The 25,765-nt window shown below is 40.1% G+C and overlaps 1 protein-coding gene across 1 annotated transcript in view; it reads right to left on the reverse strand.

Annotated features, from left to right (window-relative positions):
- LOC131504774 (cytochrome P450 4X1-like) overlaps positions 1-3,487 on the reverse strand; it is a 31,791-nt gene extending 28,304 nt beyond the window's left edge. The window contains exon 1 of the mRNA XM_058717498.1: positions 3,161-3,487. Coding sequence (XP_058573481.1) covers positions 3,161-3,337 — 177 coding nt within the window. The 5' untranslated portion in view covers positions 3,338-3,487. The remainder of the gene's footprint in view (positions 1-3,160) is intronic.
- Positions 3,488-25,765: the final 22,278 nt, after the last annotated feature.

Consider the following 25,765-nt stretch of genomic DNA (forward strand, 5'->3'; position numbering starts at 1 on the left):
CAAAGGGGATAGAATCATTCAATGGGAAAAGGACATGTAGACAGGGTCTGTATCTTCAGTAAGTTTCTGAACCTTTGGCTGTGATTACCAAGTGCTTGGGATTGGGTGGCTGGAAATGCATACTGAGCTTTTCTGTGTATGTGAAAAACTTTGTCCAAATAAACTAGCTTTGTACCCTGAAAAAAAAAAGGGAAAAGGGCAGTTTTTTCAACAAATGTTGTTGGGAAAACCGAATATCCACATGCAACAGAATAAAGTTGGGTCCTTCCTTATCTAACACCATACACAAAAATTAACCAAAAATGACTCAAAGACCTAAAAGTAACAACTAAAACTATAAAACTCTTAGCAGAAAACACAGGGTAAATTCTTCACAACATTGGATCTGGAAATGATTTCTTGATTATGACACCAAAGGCACAGGAAAAAAGAAAAAAAAATATAAATTGGACTTTACAAAAATTTAAAAAAATGTGTATGAAAACACAGTGTAACAGGAAAAGTAAAAAAACCCCACAGAATTGGAGAAATATTTACAAATAATATATCTGATAAGGGATTAATATCCAGAATACATAGAGAAATATTAAAACTCAACATCAAAAAACAAACAACCTGATCCAAATATGGGTAAAGGACTTAACTGGCCATTCCTCCAAAGAAGATATACAAATGGCATTGAGCACATGAAAAGATGTTCAACATCACTAATCATTAGGGAAATTCAAATCAAAAGTATAAGATACTACCTCACACTCATTAGGATGACTACTATCAGAAAAAAGCAAAAGCCAGAAAACAACAAGTGTTGGTAAGAATGTGGAGAAATTGGAACCCCTGTGCACTTCTGGTGGAAGTGTAAAATGGTGCAGCCATTGCAGAAAACAGTATGGTTGCTCCTCAAAAAATTAAAAATAGAATTACCATATGATATAGTAATTCCACTTCTGGGTATATATCCAGTTGAAAGCTGGGTGTCAAACAGATTTTTACACTCATGTTCACAATAGCTAAAATGTAGAATACAACCCAAGTGTCCACTGACAGGATGAACAGATAAACAAAATGTGGTATAGATGCGCAGTGAAATATTATTCAGTTTTAAAAAGGAAGGGAATTCTGACACATGCTACAATATGGAAGAACCCTAAGGACATTATGCTAAGTGAAATAATCTAGTCACAAAAAGATACTACATGATTCCATTTATAGGAGATATGTAGAGTAGCTAAAACTGTAGAAACAGAAAATAGAATGGTGGTTGCCAGGGGCTGAGGAGAGACAAAAATGGGGAACTGTTGTTGAACGGGTATACAGTTTCAGTTTTACAAGATGCAAAGTGTTATGGAGGTGGATAGTGCTGGTGGTTGCACAGCATTATGAATGTATTTAATGTCACTGAACTGTACACTTTTAAAAATGGTGAAGATGGAAAATTTTATGTTTGGGGCATTTTACCACAGTAAAGATTTTGGGGAAAAAGTCAGAAAGGTATCAGAATTTTCAACAGTTATCCCGAAAGCTAGAAGACAATGGCATGATGTCTTCAAAATTCCGAGAGAAAATTATTTCCAAAGTATAATTCTATACCCAGCCAAATTATCAGTCATGAATTTTAATGAATGAAAATTCATTAATGAATTTTAATAGACACTTTCAGCTATTCAAGAGCTCAAAAAATTCACCTGACATTCCTTTCACTCAATCTCAAGAAGCTACCCATAAAAATGATTAAATAAATCAAGAAAAATAGAAGACATAGTATCCAGGAAATGGAAGATATGACACAGGATGGCACAATATCTATGTATCAGACCTAGAGAAGAACCAACCAGTCCAGCTTAGAAGAGGAGGAGAGGTCTTTGGGAGAAATGCCTCCAGAAAAGCATAAAAACTGACAGGTTGTTTGATATGTTTTAATACTTGGAAAGATTCTTGAGATGTGTTTGACAGATCTATTAAAACATCTGGGGGAAAAAACAGTGACAGATTTTGAAAAACTAAGCATATGAGAAACACTGTGAAAGAAAAAAATGTTCCATAAAAAAAGAAACAAAATCAACCATTAGATCAGCGGTAAGTAAACATTTACATAATAAAAAGAATATAAATACTAATTTTTCTATTTAACCAAAAAATACAATATAACTATATTGGGACAGCAAAAGATGAGGTATAAGTGATTACTCATCATAAAGTAGCTAGTAAATGGATATCTAAAATGATTGAATTAAGAAATGCAACATAGTAATATTAATTTAGCAGTAAGGATGAAAATAAACAGGTAAAACAGTTGAGAGTGGTTGCTTTTGGGAAGGACCAGGAGTGGGGGAGCCAAAGAACTCCGCAGCAGCTCTGCTGGAGACACTCTTCCCAACCCACCCACCCTTTAGAATTCTGCCCAGGCTTTCAGAGACTTTCCTTCCTCCCCTAGGTACAGACACCTATTTCCAAGATGCCTTGTTCCTGGGCCTCTATCAAAGCACTCACTACTGTATTTGCATTATCTCTTTGTGGTCTAAATATGCATCTGGTTTGGCCCTCTGAGGGCAGGTACGGGGGTCTGCTCTTTGTAATGCTAGCACGCATCACACAATTCCACTCAAAGCTGGCTGAATGAATAAAACAAGGTAATCAGGAGTGAGAGAGGATTTGGAGAACAAGAAAGACCAAAAGGTAAATTCGCCAACAGTTTTTGAGCGATTGGCTGGGGCTGCTCTCTACTTCAAAAGAATCTTGGGAAAAGAAAGTTCATTTTCTCTGGTTGTAACGGACTGAGGGTGGTAATTAAATGTGCTCAATTTTGCATATTTTCTGCAATTAATTTGCATTATTTAGAATAACATAACTATTTTTTAGCGATCCATGTAGGATTTTTTAAATGCAGTACATAAATGCAAGAGATTGGTGAAGCAATTAGAGCCCGCCCTGAACTACAGCACGTTCTTTTTCTGTACTCAGTCTCTACATGGCCCTCCCAGCCCTCCCGGAGCTTCCACCCTAGAGGCTCCAGGCTCTTTTCCTTTCCCTGCAGTGCTGTGAGCCACAGGGTGGGCCAGCTGTGCAGGACGCAGCGATGGGAGGAAGGGGCGCAAGCAGCCTCCTCTCCGCTCGCCGGGTTCCCTTGGCAGCATCCTTCTCCGCCCCTCCCTTCCATTACCTTCTGGTGCCCGTAGAACCAGTGGGTGGGGGGCGCGGGGAAAGGGCACAGGTCTCGCAGCAGCCGCTGCCTCCGCAGGTAGAGCTTGATGGCCTGCAGCAGCCCCAGGGCCAGGCAGAACACGAAGGCCAGGTACAAGGGCCGCGCCCAGCGCATCTCCAGCCAGGAAGGCTCCATCGCTGTGCGGGTCGCAGACAAGTCTGTGGGGCTCCGGAGGCGGGTGGGCTTTCTCCGCCCCGCGCCTGGAGAGGGTCGCCCAGCCTACCGCGTCTCCGTACACTCTGGCGAGCTCCCGGCTTCCCCGGGGAGGAGGAAGAGCCTGGGAGCGACAGCTAAGACTTGGCCAGAGGAGGCAGGCGCGAGTTCTCGGATTTCTAACCTTTCACCAATTGATGCGAACCTTCTTCATTCAGGGAGACTTCTTACCGCCCTTCTGGAGTGTCACACTTCATCTGTGACAGTTTGCAATCATGGGATATCTGAATTTAGGTTTTGAAATAATACCAAGGCTGAGGCCACTGTTTTTCTTCTTTGCCACAAATAAATGGTAAAGTGCTATGTTTAAAACAAAAAACAAAAACAAAAACAAAAAACCCAAAAACCTTCTTTCCTACTCTGAAATTCTATCAAAACCCACGGGGGTTGGGGATGGGCATGTGTAATCATTATACTTATACAGTGTGGCTTGTCTGGTGGTACACATTTTACAATTGGTTCTCACTCGGATTTCCAGCGTTTGCCAATGTCCACCCCGTGCTATCAAGCTGCAGAAGACACTACAGATACAATCAGGTCCCAAATTACTTAAATAATTTGTGGATCCCAGCGCAATATGAAAATGTGGGGCCCCTCATTAAAAAGTTGTTAACAATTTCAAGATGATGACAGGAAAGCAGTAAATCAAACTTGCCACCTTCTGAGTACGGGGCCCTGTTCCATGCCCATGGAGCCAGCCCTGGATACCAGAGGCATAAATAATCTGGAGAGCATAGGTAAGAGGAAAATGTAGTGAAATAATTAGAAAGTAATGTGTTTTGGTATTTATTACCTATTAGTTGGTAAACTAGGATCCAACAGACCTGGCCGCCCAAGCTGCTGTCCCCCACTCCCAACCTTCTTTATAGGCATTGCCCAAAATTCATTTATTCATTCATTTATTTATGCTAAGAAAGGCACATTTTAGGTGTTGGATTTACAGCCTTGAACAATAAACTCAATCTCTGCTACAGCTTCCTATTCTTCTCCCTGTCACTGCCTTGACTCCTCAAGCCCTTACCCCAGTCTCCGTTGCTAGGTTTTATTTGGTAGGTTAATAGTTAAGACAGACTCTAGTGGTGATACCTTCATCTGGACCAAGTACCAGCCCCTGGAATGTTCTATTATGTATCACACATTAAATGTTTCAGCTCCTTCTTCTCAAGATCTTCCCACCTCCTGACTATCTCCATTCCTCATCTAGAAGTTGTTATTTGGCCATGTCTCAGAATCTTCCAGTTTATAAACTCTCCTCTGGGTAACTCATGGTGTTTTAGTTTTCCAGATTCTTCCTCTGTACCTTGATAAGTGTATGGTAGCCTTCATATGAACACATTGTGGTGATCGGGCTGAGGACCTCATTTCCATGCTCTGCCTTCAGGATCCAGGCTAGTCTCAGCTTCATGAGTCTGGTCCTGGGGTCCTCTGGGCTGACTGACAAATTGCCGAGTGTGGTTGGTGAACTTCTAGTTAGTTCTTTCAGCAGGGTCAGGGCCTGGGGACTTCTTAACTGACTCACTCTTACTCAGGTTCTTGCTGGAGATGTTAACCCCTTCTGAGACCTGGCCAGTCCTTCAGCTGCATTCCGTATCTTTCCTTGGAAAGCAAAGAACTTTGGGACTTTTTGCACTACACCCAGGAGCCTAAGAGAGTCTTGAGGCTGCTAACTCAAACCATTTATCTGCGTCACTGCCATTTTCACTTTGTCTCCTCTCCAAAAGGGAGCAAGGCAAAATCTATCCAAATCCTGACTTTTGGAATTTTAGCCTAGAGGGGAAAAATCAAATGCTCTCCTGACCCCTGGCCTCGCCACCTCTGCTATTCTTTTTTTAAATGCTTATTATTTTTTTTACATATATTGTTTATTTATTTTTATTCTCTTCTGTTCTGTGTCACTAAAATCATTAGAAAACATGCTAATTCTTACCCTAGTCTGCCAGGCTGGAAGAGGTGGTTTTTTTCACAACCTTCATTTAATGTAGTAGAAACTTTCCTTATGATGCAGCCTGTGTCCTCTCTACTCCTGATTGAGACGAAATCTACAGCCTACTCCAACAGGACATGCTAATGGGAGATACAGGAAGTTAGAAAATTATTTATTCTGGCCAGATACAACTCAAAAATCCCATTTTGGAGACCAAAAGTACACCATTTGGTCTTTCTCTTTCTTTTTCCTTCTCTTGGCATTCCTTTGCAAATGTCCACTGAATTGAATTTCCTTGGCTGTAGTACGGGGGATAGGACACTGAAAAAGCTCCAGCAGCATGATACCTGGTCAGCCCAGGTAAGGATTTCAGACTTTACAAAAGGCCATGGGAATCCACCCAAGGGATATTTTTTAAATTAAATTAAATTAAAAAATTTACACGCAAATTAGTTAGCATATAGTGCAACAATGATTTCAGGAGTAGATTCCTTAGTGCCCCTTACCCATTTAGCCCATCCTCCCTCCCACAACCCCTCCAGTAATCCTCTGTTTGTTCTCCATATTTATGAGTCTCTTCTGTTTTGTCCCCCTCTCTGATTTATATTATTTTTGTTTCCCTTCCCTTATGTTCATCTGTTTTGTCTCTTAAAATCCTCATATGACTGAAGTCATAAGATTTTTGTCTTTCTCTGACTAATTTCACTTAGCATAATACCCTCCAGTTCCATTCATGTAGTTGCAAATGGCAAGATTTCATTCTTTTTGATTGCCGAGTCATACTCGGAGTATGGAGTATATATACTCCATATATATACATACATACATATATATACCACATCTTTATCCATTCATCCATTGATGGACATTTGGGCTCTTTCCACACTTTGGCTATTGTTGATAGTGCTGCTATAAACATGGGGGTCCATGTGTCCCTTCGAAACAGCACACCTGTATCCCGTGGATAAATGCCTAGTAGTGCAATTGCTGGGTCATAGGATAGTTCTATTTTTAGTTTTTTGAGGAACCTCCATACTGTTTTCCAGAGTGGCTGCACTGGCTTGCATTCCCACCAACAATGCAAAAGAGATCGTCTTTCTCTGCATCCTTGTCAACATCTATTGTTGCCTGAGTTGTCAATGCTAGTCTGACAGGTGTGAGGTGATATCTCATTGTGGTTTTGATTTGTATTTCCATGATGATGAGTGATGTTGAGCATTTTTTCATGTGTCAGTTGGCCATCTGGATGTCTTCTTTGGAGAAGTGTCTATTCATGTCTTTTGCCCATTTCTTCACTGGATTATTTGGTTTTTGGGTGTTGAGTTTGATAAGTTCTTTATAGATTTTGGATGCTAATCCTTTATCTGATATGTCATTTGCAAATATCTTCTCCCATTCTGTTGGTTGCCTCTTAGTTTTGCTGATTGTTTCTTTCACTGTGCAGAGGCTTTTTATTTTGATGAGGTCCCAGTAGTTCATTTTTGCTTTTGTTTCCCTTGCCTCCAGAGACATGTTGAGTAAGAAGTTGCTGCAGCCAAGGTCAAAGAGGTCTTGCCTGCTTTCTCCTCAAGGATTTTGATGGCCTCCTGTCTTACATTTAGGTCTTTCATCCATTTTGAGTTTATTTTTGTGTATGGTGTAAGAAAGTGGTCCAGGTTCATTCTTCTGCATGTTGCTGTCCAATTTTCCCAGCACCACTTGCTGAAGAGACTGTCTTTATTCCATTGGATATTCTTTCCTGCTTTGTCAAAGATTAGTTGACCATACATTTGTGGGTCCATTTCTGGGTTCTCTATTCTGTTCCATTGATCTGAGTGTCTGTTCTTGTGCCAATACCATACTGTCTTGATTATTACAGCTTTGTAGTATAGCTTGAAGTCTGGGATTGTGATGCCTCCTGCTTTGGTTTTCTTTTTCAAGATCGCTTTGGCTGTTCGGGGTCTTTTCTGGTTCCATACAAATTCTAGAATTATGTGTTCTAGCTCTGTGAAGAATGCTGGTGTTACTTTGATAGGGATTGCATTGAATATGCTTTGGGTAGTATCGACATTTTAACAATACTTGTTCTTCCTATCCAGGAGCATGGAATCTTTTTCCATTTCTTTGTGTCTTCTTCAATCTCTTTCATAAGCTTTCTCTAGTTTTCAGTGTATAAATTTTTCACCTCTTTGGTTAGATTTATTCCTAGGTATTTTATGTTTTTTTTTTTTTTTGTGCAACTGTAAATGGGATCGATTCCTTGATTTCTCTTTCTCTTGCTTCGTTGTTGATGTATAGGAATGCAACTGATTTCTGTGTGTTGATTTTATATCCTGCAACTTTGCTGAATTCATGAATCAATCCTAGCAGTTTTTTGGTGGAATCTTCTGGGTTTTCCATATAGAGTATCATGTCATCTGCAAGGAGTGAAAGTTTGACCTCCTCCTGGCCTTTTTGGATGCCTTTTATTTCTTTGTGTTGTCTGATTGCAGAGGTGAAGACTTACAATACTATGTTGAATAACAGTGGTGAGGGTGGACATCCCTGTCTTGTTCCTGACCTTAGGGGGAAAGCTCTCAGTTTTTCCCCATTGTGGATGATCTTAGCATTGGGTCATTCATATATGGCTTTTATGATCTCGAGGTATGCTCCTTCTATCCCTACTTTCTTGAGGGTTTTTATCAAGAAAGGATGCTGTATTTTGTCAAATGCTTTCTCTGAATCTATTGAGAGGATCATATGGTTCTTGTCCTTTCTTTTATTGATGTGATGAATCACCTTAATTGTTTTGTGGATATTGAACCAGCCCTGCATCCCAGGTATAAATCCCACTTGGTCGTGGTGAAAAATTTTTTAAATGTATTGTTGTATCCGGTTGGCTAATATCTTGTTGAGGATTTTTGCATCCATGTTCATCAAAGAAGTTGGTCTATAGTTCTCCTTTTTAGTGGGGTCTCTGTCTGGTTTTGGAATCAAGGTAATGCTGGCCTCATAGAAAGACTTTGGAAGTTTTCTTTCCATTTCTATTTTTTGGAACAGCTTAAAGAGAATAGGTGTTAACTCTTCCTTAAATGTTTGGTAGAATTCCCCTGGAAAGCCATCTGGCCCTAGACTCTTGTTTTTTGGCAGATTTTTGATTACTAATTTGACTTCCTTACTGGTTATGGATCTATTCAAATTTTCTATTTCTTCTGGTTTCAGTTTTGGTAGTGTATATGTTTCTAGGAATTTGTCCATTTCTTCCAGATTTCCCACTTTATTGGCATATAATTGTTCATAATATTCTATTATTATTGTTTTTATTTCTGTTGTGTTGGTTGTGATCTCTCCTCTTTCATTTTTTATTTTATTTATTTGGGTCCTTTCCTTTTTCTTTTTGATCAAATTGGCTAGTGGTTTATCAATTTTGTTAATTCTTTCAAAGAACCAGCTTCTGGTTTCATTGATCTGTTCTATTGGTTTTTATGGTTTTGATAGCATTAATTTCTGCTCTAATCTTTATTATTTCCTGTCTTCTGCTGGTTTGGGGTTTTATTTGCTGTTCTTTTTCCAGCTCCTTAAGGCATATGGTTAAGTTGTGTATCTGAGATCTTTCTTCCTTCTTTAGGAGGCCTGGATTGCTATATACTTTCCTCTTATGACTGCCTTTGCTGTGTCGCAGAGGTTTGGGGTTGTGGTATTGTCATTTTCATTGACTTCCATATACTTTTTAATTTCCTCTTTAACTTCTTGGTTAGCCCATTCATTCTTTAGTAGGATGTTATTCAGTTTCTAAGTATTTGTTACCTTTCCAAATTTTTTCTTGTGGTTGATTTCGAGTTTCATAGCGTTGTGGTCTGAAAATATGCACGGTATGATCTCGATCTTTTTGTACTTACTTAGGGCTGATTTGTGTCCCAGTATGTGGTCTATTCTGGAGAACGTTCCATGTGCACTGGAGAAGAATGTATATTCTGCTGCTTTAGGATGAAATGCTCTGATTATATCTGTTAAGTCCATCTGGTCCAATGTGTCATTCAAAGCCATTGTTTCCTTGTTGATTTTTTGATTAGATGATCCATCCATTGCTATGAATGGGGTGTTGAAGTCTCCTACTATTATGGTATTACTATCGATGAGTTTCCTTGTTTGTGATTAATTGATTTATATACTTGGGTGTTCCACATTTGGTGCATAAATGTTTACACTTGTTAGGTCTTCTTGGCGGATAGACCCCTTGATTATGATATAATGCCTTTCTGCATCTCTTGATACAGTCTTTATTTTAAAGTCTAGATTGGGGCGCCTGGGTGATTCAGTTGGTTGAGCGTCCGACTTCGGCTCAGGTCATGATCTCACGGTCCGTGAGTTTGAGCCCCACGTCCAGCTCTGTGCTGACAGCTCAGAGCCTGGAGCCTGCTTTAGATTCTGTGTCTCCCTCTCTCTCTGACCCTCCCCCATTCATGCTCTGTCTCTCTCTGTCTCAAAAATAAATAAAAATTAAAAAAATAAAGTTTAGATTGTCTGATGTAAGTATGGCTACTCCAGCTTTTTTTGTTGACTATTAGCATGATACATGGTTCTCCATCTCCTTACTTTCAATCTGAAGGTGTCTTTAGGTCTAAAGAGGGTCTCTTGTAAACAGCATATAGATAGATCTTGTTTTCTTATCCATTATGTTACCCTATGTCTTTTGATTGGAGCACTGAGTCCATTGATGTTTAGAGTGAGAACTGAAAGATATGAATTTATTGCCATTATGATGCTTGTAGAGTTGGAGTTTCTGGTGGTGTTCTCTTGTCCTTTCTAATCTTTGCTGCTTTTGGTATTTATTTATTTATTTATTTCTCTCTCTCTCTCTCTGTATATATATATTTTTTCATCTTTTCTGCCCTCAGAGAGTCCTCCCTAAAATTTCTTGCAGGGCTGGTTTAGTGGCCACAAGCTCCTTTTGTTGTTGTTTACCTGGGAAACTTTTTACCTCTTCTTCTATTTTGAATGACAGCCTTGCTGGATAAAGAATTCTTGTTGCATATTTTTCTGATTGAACACATTGAATATATCCTGCCACTCCTTTCTGGCCTGCCAAGTCTCTGTGGATAGGTCTGCTGCATACCTGATCTGTCTTCCCTTGTAGGTTAGGGACTTTTTTCCCTTGCTGCTTTCACGATTCTCTCTTTGCCTGAGTATTTTGTGAATTTGACTATGATATGCCTTGTTGATGGTCGGTTTTTGTTGAATCTAATGGGGGTCCTCTGTGCTTCCTGGATTTTGATGTCTGTGTTTTTCCCCAGGTTAGGAACATTTTCTGCTATGATTTGCTCCCATAACACTTCTACTCCTATTTCTCTCTCTTCCTCTTCTGGGACCCTTATGATTCTGATGTTGTTCCTTTTTAATGAGTCACTGATTTCTCTAATTTTTTAAATTATTTTTTAATGTTTAAAAATAATTACTGTCACCACAGTAAAATAAAATAATAAATAATAGCTGTCACCACAGAGCCCAATGTGGGGCTCGAACTCACAGACCATGAGATCATGACCTGAGCCGAAGTTGGAAGCTCAACTGACAAAACCACCTAAACCACCTGATTTCTCTAATTCTTAAATCGTGCTCTTTTGCCTTAATCTCCCTCTTTTTTTCTGCTTCATTATTCTGTATAAGTTTGTCCTCTATATTTCTAATGGTCTGTTCTGCCTCATCCATCCTTGCCACCATGGCATCCATCTGTGATTGCAGCTCAGTTATAGAATTTTTAATTTCATTCTGACTACTTTTTACTTCTTTTATCTTTGCAGAAAGGCATTCAGATCTATTTTCAACTCCAGCTAGTATTCTTATTATCATGATTCTAAATTCTGGTTCAGACATCTTGCTTGTATCTGTGTTGGTTAAATCCCTGGCTGTCGTTTTTTCATGCTCTTTCTTTTGAGGTGAATTCCTTCATTTTGTCATTTTGAAGGGAGAAAAGGAATTAATGAAGTAGAAAAATTAAAATTAAAAAAATGAAAATTAAGAAAATATTCAAAATTAAAAATACACACACAAAATAATCGAATAAATGATGCTAGATCCTAAGTGTGTTTTGATCTGGGTGTTGAAAGTGGTTTGACAGATTAAAGAAAAAAAGGGGGGGGGGAAAGGAAATCGTTTGAGAATTTGAAAAAATGAATACACTGAAGTAGATTAAAATGAGATGATGGGAGTAAAATAGAATTTGAAAACAATTACACAGAAGTGAAGAATATAGTAGAAAAAAATTAAAGAAAAATATTTTCAATAAAAATTAAAAATAAAAATGGATTTTTTTCTCTCTCTGTATTCAAGAAAAAGAAAAACAAAAAGAGAAAACAGAGGGGAAAAAAGAAGGAAATGATTTGAAAATTTGAAAAAGTGAATACACTGTAGTAGACTAAAATAAAGTGATGGAAGTAAAATAGAATTTGAAAAAAATTACATAAAAGCAAAAAAATATATAGTAAAAAAATTAAAGAAAAATATTTTTAATAAAAATTGCAAGTAAAAATGAAGTTTTTCTTTTTTTGCATTCAAGAAAAAAAAAGAAACAAAAAAGAAAAAAGAAAAAGAAAAAGAAAAGGAAATTGTTTGAAAATTTCAAAAAGTTAATCCACTGAAGTAGACTAAAATAAAATGATGGAAGTAAAATTGAATTTTAAAAATTTACACAAAAGTAAAAAATATAGTAAAAAAAATTGAAGAAAAATATTTTTAATAAAAATTGAAAATAAAAATGAATTTTTTCTCTTTCTGTATTCAAGAAAAAGAAAATAAGTGTAAAAGAAAGAAAGAAAGAAAGAAAATTGAATAGATGGACCTGCTAACAGATTGAAATAGGACTGAAATTACTCTGTTTTCCCCTAGAAGTCAGACTATGTAGTGCTTTATAGTCCATAAACTAGGTAGGCAGTGAGACTTGTGTTCTTGAAGAGTGAGGTTGGCCCAGTTGGGTGGGGCTCAGTGTAATGGCTCCGTTCTCCACTAGATGGCACTGCTAGCCCCACTGGGGTGGATTGTTACAGCGCTCCTAGGTGCATATGCACATGCGCGGGAGTGGTGAAAATGGCATCACCCAGCTACCCAATCTCCAGTATCGGAACTCTGTTCTCCTGGAACAGCAATTGTGCATCCATCCTCTGTCTTCAGCTTTCATCCACTCCCCATTTTTTCACTGCCCATGACCAGGCCCCAGGCGGTACCTCTCTCCCGGGTTTCATCTTAGATGTGGCTGTTTTCCCCAGCCCCTTACTTCTGAAGGACTGCGGCTTTGACCCATTCTGCCCCTCTGTGGAGGGTCTCACTGAGCAATGGCCAGGTGCTGGCCACACCTAGGAACGTTCATGAGACCCTGCTGCTGCTGGTGCCCTGAGACTGCGGCCAGGTGCCAGCCCGCCCCAGAAAAAGTTCGAGAGATAGTGTAGCTGCAGCTTTTCAGGGATTATGGAAAATCACAACACACAACTGGCACCAGGCTTCACCCTTAATGACCTTGTTCCAGCACCAGTGAATGTGGCCACTTTCTGGGGTCTGCTGGGACCAGGTGGCCTCAACAATCTCTACCAAATGTCCTTCCAGCAGTGGAACTGCTTTTCCCCGTGTGGCCCAAGAACCGCCTGGACCCCATTCTGTTCCTGGGGATTTGCCCTTCCCACCAGAGCACCGCCAGGTATCGAGGTGCAGAGGTGCAGGCTTTGTGCTCTCCTTGTTTACAGTCTTAATGGAATTTAAACCCTCTCCTTTCTCCTTTCTCCCTTTTTAGTACCTGTGGCTGTTTCCAAATTTTCCACTTTCTCTCCAGCTACTTTTGGGGAGGGGTGCTTTTCCCATATTCTCCCCCCCATCTCCATTCTCTCTCTGCACGTGAAAGCACCTCCCTTCCCATGGCTTCTCCCTCCCCAAGTTCACCCCTCTGTGCTGCGTGCCTGCTGAATTCTATGGTTCAGGTTGTGCAGATTGTTGTGTTAATCCTCCAATCAGTTTTCTAGGTGTGCAGGATAGTTTAGTGTTGATCTGGCTGTATTTCATGGATATGAAACACACAAAAAATTTCCATGCTGTTCTGCCATCTTGGCTCCTCCCCCACCCAAAGGATTTAAAATGGAAAGTGACATGGTTAGATAGTAGATTACTCTGACAGCTATTTGGGAGATAATAATAGGTAAATGTTTGTTGTGTGCTTACTAAGTGTCAAGTACTATATTAAAGTGATTTACATATAGTAACTCCTTTAATCTTCATAATAAAAATTTGAGGTAGACATTACCATTATCCCCATGGTATATATAGAGGAACTAATGCAGTTTTCCCAGGACATCAAAGGGTGAGAATGGGGATTGGGATTTGAATCCAGTCCACCTCAAGAATCCAGGTCTTAGATTCTTAGATGATGTATATGTGTGTGTATGGGGGGGGGGTGGTTGAAAGACTGGCTCTAGAAGACCATTTCTCTTGCCATTGCAATATTCAGATAAGATGTGATGGTGGCCTGGCAAGGGGGAGTGCCATGGTACACAGAGGCAGAATGAGTGAGAGAAATATTGGAGAATGTTTTTTTTTTATTTTATTTTTTTTTTTGAAAGAAAGAGAGAGAGAGAGAGTGCATTTATGCATGCAGAGAAGGGCAGAGAGAGAAAGAGAGAACCCCAAGCAGGCTCTGTACTGTCAGTGGGAAGCCCCACATGGGGTTTGAACTCACGAACTGTAAGATCATGACCTGAGCCAAAATCAAGAGTTGGATGCTTACCCTGCAAAGCCACTCAGGTGTTGTGCCCTGTAGAGTGTTTTTGATGGAGTTGATAACTGACTGGCTGTGAACGCAGTAAGGAAGACATATAGGATGATCCTTATGTTTCTCTTCATTGAGAAAAACAGAGCAAGAAGAATCACATTTCCCCCTTGTCCCCAACATGCCCCATCCCAAGTGTCTTCTGTTCTTCTTAAGCCCACCATCAAGAATTACCTCCCCTATGAATGCTTCTCTAACCACCCAGCCTGTGAACAATTAAAGTACGCATTTTCATACCTCTCATTTGGTACTTCATTTGTTTATGTTTTCATTTATGACTCATTCCATAGTCAGCAGTCCTATGCAGCCTCATTATGTATCTCTTTTTATGTTCAACTTATCTTCCTCATTAGGTCTGGAAACTCCATGGTGGTGAAGGATTTATTTTTTTTAATCTTGGATTTTCTTGGAGCCCAGCCAGGCTGGGTGCATATCAGTTGCTTTAGAAATAGTTGTTTAGGGGCGCCTGGGTGGCTCAGTTAGTTAAGTCTCTGACTCTTGACTTCAGCTCAGGTCATAATCTCATGGTCATGAGATCAAGCCCCGTCTCTGGCTCTGTGCTGGGTGTGGAGCCTGCTTAATATTGTCTCTCTCCTGGGGCACCTGGGTGGCTCAGTCAGTTAAGTGTCTGACTCTTGATTTCAACTCATGTCATGATCTCACTGTTCCTGAGTTTGAGCCCTCAGGCTCTGCACTGACAATGCGGACCCTGCATGGGATTCTCTCTCTCCCTCTCCCTCTGCCCTTTCCCCGCTCATGTGCACTGCTCTTTCTCTCTCTCTCTCTCTCTCTCTCTCTCAAAAAATATTTATTTAATTCACTTGAACTAGGGAAACATACTGGGGGCTTTTAGGAAAGAGCAGGATGAGGAATATAAGATGTAGATGTACGATCTAGAAAGCAAGAGAATAACAAAGGAATGGAGGCATCCCAGGTCAATGGGCTTGTCTACTAAGAGAATAAACTTAAGGTAAGGGGTGGGAAGGGAGGTGAGGAGAGAAAGAATAGAGTGACAGCTGTTTTCACAAAGGGGAACTTGGTGCTTGTTCTGAAGGGAGACGGTGCTGATAGAAAGGAAGAATGGAAGGTGCTGAGAGATGGGCTATTAGAGAAAAAATAGGGCCAGGGGTTGAGTGGGGTGTTGAATAGAAGGAATGAGCTGGAAGGGATGGGACACAGAAACTTCACTGATGTCCAGTCCCAAATAGTTTTATGAAAGTATTCAGGCTGGGCCCTCATCACTTTGGTCTGCTCTTAACTGACAACATAGTAGTTGTGGTTTTGAAGGGGTCCACCTGGGAAGACAAACATAGAGACATAGGAGGAAGGATAGAGGGAGGGAGTGGACATATTACATCTCTCATGCCAGGTAACCTCAATTTTCTCAAAGGATTCTGAGGCATCTTCTGTCCTGGCAAGGACAGAGAGGATTGAATGTCTGAGCAGGGCGGGGATCTGGGGCAGCTACAGTGATGCTGAGGGCATTGGCAAGCAGTTGTTAAAAGACAGAGGAACCAGTGGAATTTACATAACAGGTTCCATGCAGAGGGCCCAGGCCACTTGGTTCCATTTTGTATTTTCTCCCACATGAGTCCAGGAGTAGGAGAATGGAAATGTTCAGAAAGGAGGCATAAAACCAGTCTCCTCCCTTACTGCTGCCTCTTGTGCACCGATCAGTCCTGGGAAATGCCAGCATACAAAGATGGGTCCAGGGTAGCCTCTCCCTGGGACAACTCACAGTCTGGTGGAAGACAGACAGATACAGAACAATGGATACTTGCTATGATTAGAAAGAACTCTATGGCTTATCTAGACCTCATCCAGTCTTATGAATCAAGAAATGAAATCCCAAACAGAAAAGTAGCTTGCCCTGAGCCCCTTCTCTCCATACTGAGAATTCCAAAGTTTTCTCTCCTTTCGTCCTTAATGCCTGTGTGCCATGCCAGTTGTTCCGATCTCCGCATTGATACAGGGAAACCATCGAATGTGTCTAGCAGTGTTGGTCTGTTACCTTGAGCAATCCCAATATCTTAGAAACTGGGTGGAGAAGTGTGAGCTTCCAGAGGAGGAAAAGGAGCAAGCAGAGAGACCTGAGGGGCATGGGGAACACGAGGTGTTATGGGATACAAGGAGACAACGTTGAAACACTTCAAGTAAAAGATGGATGTTCAGTGCTCCTGAGACAGCAAAGATCAAGTTTAAAATGTGTTTCTTGGAATTAGTGATGTAGAAGTCAGTTGTAACCATAGGAGGAGTTGTTGAAATGACGGATATAGAAACCAAAATGAAATGGGTTGGAAAAGGAATACGACAGTAATTCAATTAGTACTGTGGAGAAAATATTATCAACTCTAAAAAGCTTGGCTATGAAAAAGCAGAGAATTAGGACGCTACCCCCAATAAAGGGACAGGAATTCAAGAGCATAGGGATGGGAAGGACTCTCTGATGCTCCCTGCCTCCCTTCACCCGGTTCCTAGAAGAGGGAGAAGTTGGGATCTGCAGAGAAGTCGCTGACCTTGACCTAGAAGAAATAAGGAAAGGTTGGGGGTAAATGTAGAGTTTCATGTTTTGTGGATGACTTCTTTGGATAAGTGTATGTTCATGTTTTTTTTTCCATTTCTTCACTGGATTTTTAGTTTTTTCAGTGTTAAGTTGGATAAGTTCTTTATAGATTTTGGATACTAACCCTTTATTTGATATGCCATTTGCACATAACTTCTCCCATTCTGTTGGTTGCTTTTTAGTTTTGCTGAGTGTTTCCTTTGCTGTGCAGAAGTTTTTTACCTTGATGAGGTCCCAATAGTTCCTTTTTGTTTTTGTTTCCCTTGCCTCTGGAGACATGTCAAGCAAGAAGTTGCTACAGCTGAGGTCAAAGACGTTGTTGTCTGTTTTCTCCTCTAGGATTTTGACGGCTTCCTGTCTTACATTTAGGTCTTCCATCCGTTTTGAGTTTATTTTTGTGTATGGTGTAAGAAAGTGGTCCAGATTCATTCTTCTGCATGTTGCTGTACAATTTTCCCAGCACCACTTGCTGAAGAGACTGTCTTTTTTCCATTGGATGTTCTTTCCTGCTTTGTCAAAGATTAGTTGGCCATATGTTTGTGGATCCATTTTTGGGTTCTCTATTCTGTTCCATTGGTCTGAATGTCTGTTTTTGTGCCAAAACCATAGTCTTGATGATTACAGCTTTGTAATACATCTTGAAGTCTGGAATTATGATGCCTCCAGCTTTGGTTTTCTTTTTCAACATTACTTTGGCTATTCAGGATCTTTTCTGTTTTCATACACATTTTAGGATTGTTTGTTCTAGCTCTGTGAAGAATGCTGGTGTTATTTTGATAGGGATTGCATTGAATGTGTAGGTTGCTTTGGGTAGTATCAACATTTTAACAATATTTGTTCTTTCAATCCATGAGCATGGAATGTTTTTCCACTTCTTTGTGTCTTCTTCCATTTCTTTCATAAGCTTTCTATAGTTTTCAGTGTACAAATCTTTTACCTCTTTGGTTAGGTTTATTCCTAGGTATTTTATGGGTTTGGGTGCAATTGCAAATGGGATAGATGCCTTGATTTCTCCTGCTGCTGCTTCTTTATCTGTGTGTAGAAGTGCAACTGATTTCTGTATGTTGATTTTTTTATCCTGTGACTTTGCTGAATTCACGTATCAGTTCTAGCAGTTTTTAGGTGGAGTCTTTCAGGTTTTCATGTAGAGTATCATGTCATCTGAGAAGAAAGTTTGACTTCATCTTTGATGCTTTGTATGCTTTTTATTTCTTTTTGTTGTCTGATTGCTGAGGCTAGGATCTCCAGCACTATGTTGAACAACAGTGGTGAAAGTGGACATCCCTGTCATGTTCCTGACCTTATGGGGAAAGCTCTCAGTTTTCGCCAATTGAGGATGATATTAGCTGTGGGTCTTTCATATATGGCTTTTATGATGTTGAGGTATGTTCCTTTAGTCCTACTTTATTGTTTTTACCAAGAAAAGATGTTGTACTATCAACAATAGCCAAAGTATGGAAAGAGCCAAATGTCCATCATGTCCATCGATGGATGAATGGATAAAGAAGATGTGATACGATAAGGTCATTTAGGGGAGAGAGGGAAGATGGCGATGTAGGAGGACGCTGGGCTCACCGCGCGTCCTGCTGATCACTTAGATTCCACCTACACCTGCCTAAATAACCCAGAAAACCACCAGAGGATTAGCAGAACGGAGTCTCCAGAGCCAAGCACAGATGAGAGGCCCACGGAAGAGGGGCCCCTTCTGAAGTGGATCACCTAAGGAGAAGCGAGCTAAGCCTGCCCCTCCTGCCCCGGTGCACCTTGCCTACCCACCCCAGCTAATACGCCAGATCCCCAGCACCACAAGCCTGGCAGTGTGCAAGTAGCCCAGATGGGCCACGCCACCCCACAGTGAATCCCGCCCCTAGGAGAGGGGAAGAGAAGGCACACACCAGTCTGTCTGTGGCCCCAGCGGGAGGCTGGGGGCAGACATCAGGTCGGACCGTGGCCCCGCCCACCAACTCCAGTTATACACCACAGCACAGGGGAAGTGCCCTGCAGGTCCTCACCACTCCAGGGACTATCCAAAATGACCAAACGGAAGAATTCCCCTCAGAAGAATCTCCAGGAAATAACAACAGCTAATGAACTGATCAAAAAGGATTTAAATAATATAACAGAAAGTGAATTTAGAATAATAGTCATAAAATTAATCGCTGGGCTTGAAAACAGTATAGAGGACAGCAGAGAATCTCTTGCTACAGAGATCAAGGGACTAAGGGACAGTCACGAGGAGCTGAAAAGCTCTTTAAACGAAATGCAAAACAAAATGGAAATGATGACAGCTCGGATTGAAGAGGCAGAGGAGAGAATAGGTGAACTAGAAGATAAAGTTATGGAAAAAGAGGAAGCTGAGAGAAAGAGAGATAAAAAAATCCAGGAGTACGAGGGGAAAATTAGAGAACTAAGTGATACACTAAAAAGAAATAATATAAGCATAATTGATATCCCAGAGGAAGAAGAGAGAGGGAAAGGTGCTGAAGGGGTACTTGAAGAAATTATAGCTGAAAACTTCCCTGAACTGGGGAAGGAAAAAGGCATTGAAATCCAAGAGGCACAGAGAACTCCCTTCAGACGTAACTTGAATTGATCTTCTGCAGAACATATCATAGCGAAACTGGCAAAATACAAGGATAAAGAGAAAATTCTGAAAGCAGCAAGGGATAAACGTGCCCTCACATATAAAGGGAGACCTATAAGACTCGTGACTGATCTCTCTTTTGAAACTTGGCAGGCCAGAAAGGATTGGCACGCTATCTTCAGTGTGCTAAACAGAAAAAATATGCAGCCGAGAATCCTTTATCCAGCAAGTCTGTCATTTAGAATAGAAGGAGAGATAAAGGTCTTCCCAAACAAACAAAAACTGAAGGAATTTGTCACCACTAAACCAGCCCTACAAGAGATCCTAAGGGGGATCCTGTGAGACAAAGTACCAGAGACATCACTACAAGCATAAAACATACAGACATCACAATGACTCTAAACCCGTATCTTTCTATTATAACACTGAACGTAAATGGATTAAATGCACCAACCAAAAGACATAGGCTATCAGAATGGATAAAAAAACAAGACCCAGGGGCGCCTGGGTGGCTCGGTCGGGTAAGCGTCCGACTTCGGCTCAGGTCATGATCTCACGGTCTGTGGGTTCGAGCCCCGCATCGGGCTCTGTGCTGACAGCTCAGAGCCTGGAGCCTGTTTCGGATTCTGTGTCTCCCTCTCTCTGTGACCCTCCCCTGTTCATGCTCTGTCTCTCTCTGTCTCAAAAATAAATAAACGTTAAAAAAATTAAAATAAAAAAAAACCAAGACCCATCTATTTGCTGTCTACAAGAGACTCATTTTAGATCTGAGGACACCTTTAGATTGAGAGTGAGGGGATGGAGAACTATTTATCATGCTACTGGAAGCCAAAAGAAAGCTGGAGTAGCCATACTTATATCAGACAAACTAGACTTTAAATTAAAGGCTGTAACAAGAGATGAAGATGGGCATTGTATAATAATTACAGGGTCTATCCATCAGGAAGAGCTAACAATTATAAATGTCTATGCGCCAAATACCGGAGCCCCCAAATATATAAAACAATTACTCATAAACATAAGCAACCTTATTGATAAGAATGTGGTCATTGCAGGGGACTTTAACACCCCACTTACAGAAATGGAGAGATCATCTAGACACACGGTCAATAAAGAAACAAGGGCCCTGAATGATACATTGGATCAGATGGACTTGACAGATATATTTAGAACTCTGCATCCCAAAGCAACAGAATATACTTTCTTCTCGAGTGCACATGGAACATTCTCCAAGATAGATCATGTACTGGGTCACAAAACAGCCCTTCATAAGTTTACAAGAATTGAAATTATACCATGCATACTTTCAGACCACAATGCTATGAAGCTTGAAATCAACCACAGGAAAAAGTCTGGAAAACCTCCAAAAGCATGGAGGTTAAAGAACACCCTACTAACGAATGAGTGGGTCAACCAGGCAATTAGAGAAGAAATTAAAAAATATATGGAAACAAACGAAAATGAAAATACAACAATCCAAACGCTTTGGGACGCAGCGAAGGCAGTCCTGAGAGGAAAATACATTGCAATCCAGGCCTATCTCAAGAAACAAGAAAAATCCCAAATACAAAATCTAACAGCACACCTAAAGGAAATAGAAGCAGAACAGCAAAGGCAGCCTAAACCCAGCAGAAGAAGAGAAATAATAAAGATCAGAGCAGAAATAAACAATATAGAATCTAAAAAAAACTGTAGAGCAGATCAACGAAACCAAGAGTTGGTTTTTTTGAAAAAATAAACAAAATCGACAAACCTCTAGCCAGGCTTCTCAAAAAGAAAAGGGAGATGACCCAAATAGATAAAATCATGAATGAAAATGGAATTATTACAACCAATCCCTCAGAGATACAAACAATTATCAGGGAATACTATGAAAAATTATATGCCAACAAATTGGACAACCTGGAAGAAATGGACAAATTCTTAAACACCCACACTCTTCCAAAACTCAATCAGGGGGAAATAGAAAGCTTGAACAGACCCATAACCAGCGAAGAAAGTGAATCGGTTATCAAAAATCTCCCAACAAATAAGAGTCCAGGACCAGATGGCTTCCCAGAGGAGTTCTACCAGACGTTTAAAGCAGAGATAATACTTATCCTTCTCAAGCTATTCCAAGAAATAGAAAGGGAAGGAAAACTTCCAGACTCATTCTATGAAGCCAGTATTACTTTGATTCCTAAACCACACAGAGACCCAGTAAAAAAAGAGAACTACAGGCCAATATCCCTGATGAATATGGATGCAAAAATTCTCAATAGGATACTAGCAAATCGAATTCAACGGCATATAAAGAGAATTATTCACCATGATCAAGTGGGATTCATTCCTGGGATGCAGGGCTGGTTCAACATTCGCAAATCAATCAACGTGATACATCACATTAACAAAAAAAAAGAGAAGAACCATATGATCCTGTCAATCGATGCAGAAAAGGCCTTTGACAAAATCCAGCACCCTTTCTTAATAAAAACCCTTGAGAAAGTCGGGATAGAAGGAACATACTTACAGATCATAAAAGCCATTTATGAAAAGCCCACATCTAACATCATCTTCAACGGGGAAAAACTGAGAGCTTTTTCCCTGAGATCAGGAACACGACAGGGATGCCCACTCTCAACGCTGTCGTTTAACATAGTGCTGGAAGTTCTAGCCTCAGCAATCAGACAACAAAAGGAAATCACAGGCATCAAAATTGGCAAAGATGAAGTTAAGCTTTCGCTTTTTGCAGATGACATGATATTTTACAGGGAAAATCCGATAGACTCCACCAAAAGTCTGCTAGAACTGATATATGAATTCAGCAAAGTTGCAGGATACAAAATCAATGTACAGAAATCAGTTGCATTCTTATACACTAACAATGAAGCAACAGAAAGACAAATAAAGAAACTGATCCCATTCACAATTGCACCAAGAAGCATAAAATACCTAGGAATAAATCTAACCAAAGATGTACAAGATCTGTATGCTGAAAACGATAGAAAGCTTATGAAGGAAATTGAAGAAGATATAAAGAAATGGAAAGGGGCGCCTGGGTGGCGCAGTCGGTTAAGCGTCCGACTTCAGCCAGGTCACGATCTCGCGGTCCGTGAGTTCGAGCCCCGCGTCAGGCTCTGGGCCGATGGCTCGGAGCCTGGAGCCTGTTTCCGATTCTGTGTCTCCCTCTCTCTCTGCCCCTCCCCCGTTCATGCTCTGTCTCTCTCTGTCCCAAAAATAAATAAAAAACGTTGAAAAAAAAATTAAAAAAAAAAAAAAAAGAAATGGAAAGACATTCCGTGCTCATGGATTGGAAGAATAAATATTGTCAAAATGTCAATACTACCCAAAGCTATCTACACATTCAATGCAATCCCAATCAAAATTGCACCAGCATTCTTCTCAAAACTAGAACAAGCAATCCTAAAATTCATATGGAACCACAAAAGGCCCCGAATAGCCAAAGTAATTTTGAAGAAGAAGACCAAAGCAGGAGGCATCACAATCCCAGACTTTAGCCTCTACTACAAAGCTGTAATCATCAAGACAGCATGGTATTGGCACAAAAACAGACACATAGACCAGTGGAATAGAATAGAAACCCCAGAACTAGACCCACAAACGTATGGCCAACTCATCTTTGACAAAGCACGAAAGAACATCCAATGGAAAAAAGACAGTCTCTTTAACAAATGGTGCTGGGAGAACTGGACAGCAACATGCAGAAGGTTGAAACTAGACCACTTTCTCACACCATTCACAAAAATAAACTCAAAATGGATAAAGGACCTGAATGTGAGACAGGAAACCATCAAAACCCTAGAGAAGAAAGCAGGAAAAGACCTCTATGACCTCAGCCGTAGCAATCTCTTACTCGACACATCCCCAAAGACAAGGGAATTAAAAGCAAAAGTGAATTACTGGGACCTTATGAAGATAAAAAGCTTCTGCACAGCAAAGGAAACAACCAACAAAACTAAAAGGCAACCAACGGAATGGGAAAAGATATTTGCAAATGACATATCAGACAAAGGGCTAGTATCCAAAATCTATAAAGAGCTCACCAAACTCCACACCTGAAAAACAAATAACCCAGTGAAGAAATGGGCAGAAAACATGAATAGACACTTCTCTAAAGAAGACATCCGGATGGCCAAGAGGCACATGAAAAGATGTTCAACGTCGCTCCTTATCAGGGAAATACAAATCAAAACCACACTCAGATATCACCTCACGCCAGTCAGAGTGGCCAAAATGAACAAATCAGGAGACTATAGATGTTGGAGAGGATGTGGAGAAACGGGAACCCTCTTGCACTGTTGGTGGGAATGCAAACTGGTGCAGCCGCTCTGGAAAGCAGTGTGGAGGTTGCTCAGAAAATTAAAAATAGACCTACCCTATGACCCAGCAATAGCACTGCTAGGAATTTACCCAAGGGATACAGGAGTACTGATGCATAGGGGCACTTGTACCCCAATGTTTATAGCAGCACTCTCAACAATAGCCAAATTATGGAAAGAGCCTAAATGTCCATCAACTGATGAATGGATAAAGAAATTGTGGTTTACACAATGGAATACTACGTGACAATGAGAAAGAATGAAATATGGCCTTTTGTAGCAACGTGGATGGAACTGGAGAGTGTGATGCTAAGTGAAATAAGCCATACAGAGAAAGACAGATACCATATGGTTTCACTCTTATGTGGATCCTGAGAAACTTAACAGAAACCCATGGGGGAGGGGAAGCAAAAAAAAAAAAAAGAGGTTAGAGTGGGAGAGAGCCAAAGCATTAGAGACTGTTAAAAACTGAGAACAAACTGAGGGTTGATGGGGGGTGGGAGGGAGGGGAGGGTGGGTGATGGGTATTGAGGAGGGCACCTTTTGGGATGAGCACTGGGTGTTATATGGAAACCAATTTGACAATAAATTTCATATATAAAAAAAATAATAAAATACAAAAAAAAGATGTGATACATCTTCATATATATATACATATATATACATATATATGTATATATATGTATATATATATATATATGATGGAGTATTACTTGGAAATCAAAAAGAATGAAATCTTGCCATTTGCAACTACATGGATGGAATTCTAGAGGGTATTATGCTAAGTGAAATTAGTCAGAGAAAGACAAATATCATATGACTTCACTCATATGAGGACTCTAAGATACAAAACGGATGTGCATAAGGGAAGGGAAGCAGAAATAATATAAAAACAGGGAGGGGGACAAAACATAAGAGACTCTTAGGGTGTCTGGGTGGCTCACTCAGTTGGGCATCTGACTTCAGCTCAGGTCATGATCTCACAGTTCATGAGTTGAAGCCCTGCATTGGGCTCTGTGCTGACAGCACAGAGCCTGGAGCCCACTTCGAGTTCTGTGGCTCTCCCTCTCTCTGCTCCTCCCCTGCCCCTGCTCACACACACTCTCTCTCTCTCTCTCTCTCTCTCTCTCTCTCTCTCTCTCTCTCTCTCTCAAAAATAAATAAACATAAAAAAAAGAGAGACTCTTAAATAGGGAGAACAAACAGAGGGTTACTGGAGGGGTTGTGGGAGGGGGGATGGGCTAAATATAAGGGGCATTAAGGAATCTACTCCTGAAATCATTGTTGCACTATATGCTAACTTGGATATAAATTAAAAAAATAAATAAATAAAAGAAATGATGCTGTATTTTGTCAAATGTTTTTACTGCATCTACTGAAAGGATCATATAGTTCTTATCCTTTCTTTTATTAACGTGGTTTATCACAATGATTGGTTTGTGAACCAGCCCTACAGCCCAGGAAAAAAAATCCCACTTGATCATGGTGAATACTTCTTTTAATGTACTTTTGAATTCAATTTCTTAGTATCTTCTTGAGAATTTTTGCAACTAGATTAATCAGGGATATTGACCTGTAATTCTCCTTTTTGGTGGGGTCTTGGTTTTGGAATCAAGGTAATGATGGCTTCATAAAATGAGTTTGGAAACTTTATTTTCATTTCTTTTTTTTTTTTTTTTTTTTTTTTTTTGGAAACTTTTGAGAAGAATAGCTATTAGCTCTTCTTTAAATGTCTGGTAGAATTCTCCTGGGAAGTTATCTGGCCCAAGACTCTTTGTTGGGAGATTTTTGATAACTGGTTCAATTTCTTTGCTGGTTATGAGCCTGTTAAATTTTTTATTTCTTCCTGTTTCAGTATTGGTAGTGTGTGAATGTCTAGGAATTTGTCCATTTCTTCCAGATTGTCCAGTTTGTTGGCATATAACTTTCATAGTATTCTCTTATTATAATTGCTTGTATTTCTGTGGTGTTAGTTGTGATCTCTCTCCTTTCATTCATGATTCTATCTACTTGGGTACTCTCTCTTTTCTTTTTGAGAAGTCTGGCTAAGGGGTTATCAATTTTATTTAATTCTTTTAAAGAAACTAGCTTTTAGTTTTATTGATCTTATTGTCTGTTTCTATCTCATTTATTTCTGCTTTAATCTTTATTTATTTTTAAATGTTTATTTATTTTTGAGAGAAAGCACAAGCAGGG

The sequence above is a fragment of the Neofelis nebulosa genome, chromosome 2 (genome assembly GCF_028018385.1).
Source record: "Neofelis nebulosa isolate mNeoNeb1 chromosome 2, mNeoNeb1.pri, whole genome shotgun sequence".
Lineage (NCBI taxonomy): Eukaryota > Metazoa > Chordata > Mammalia > Carnivora > Felidae > Neofelis > Neofelis nebulosa.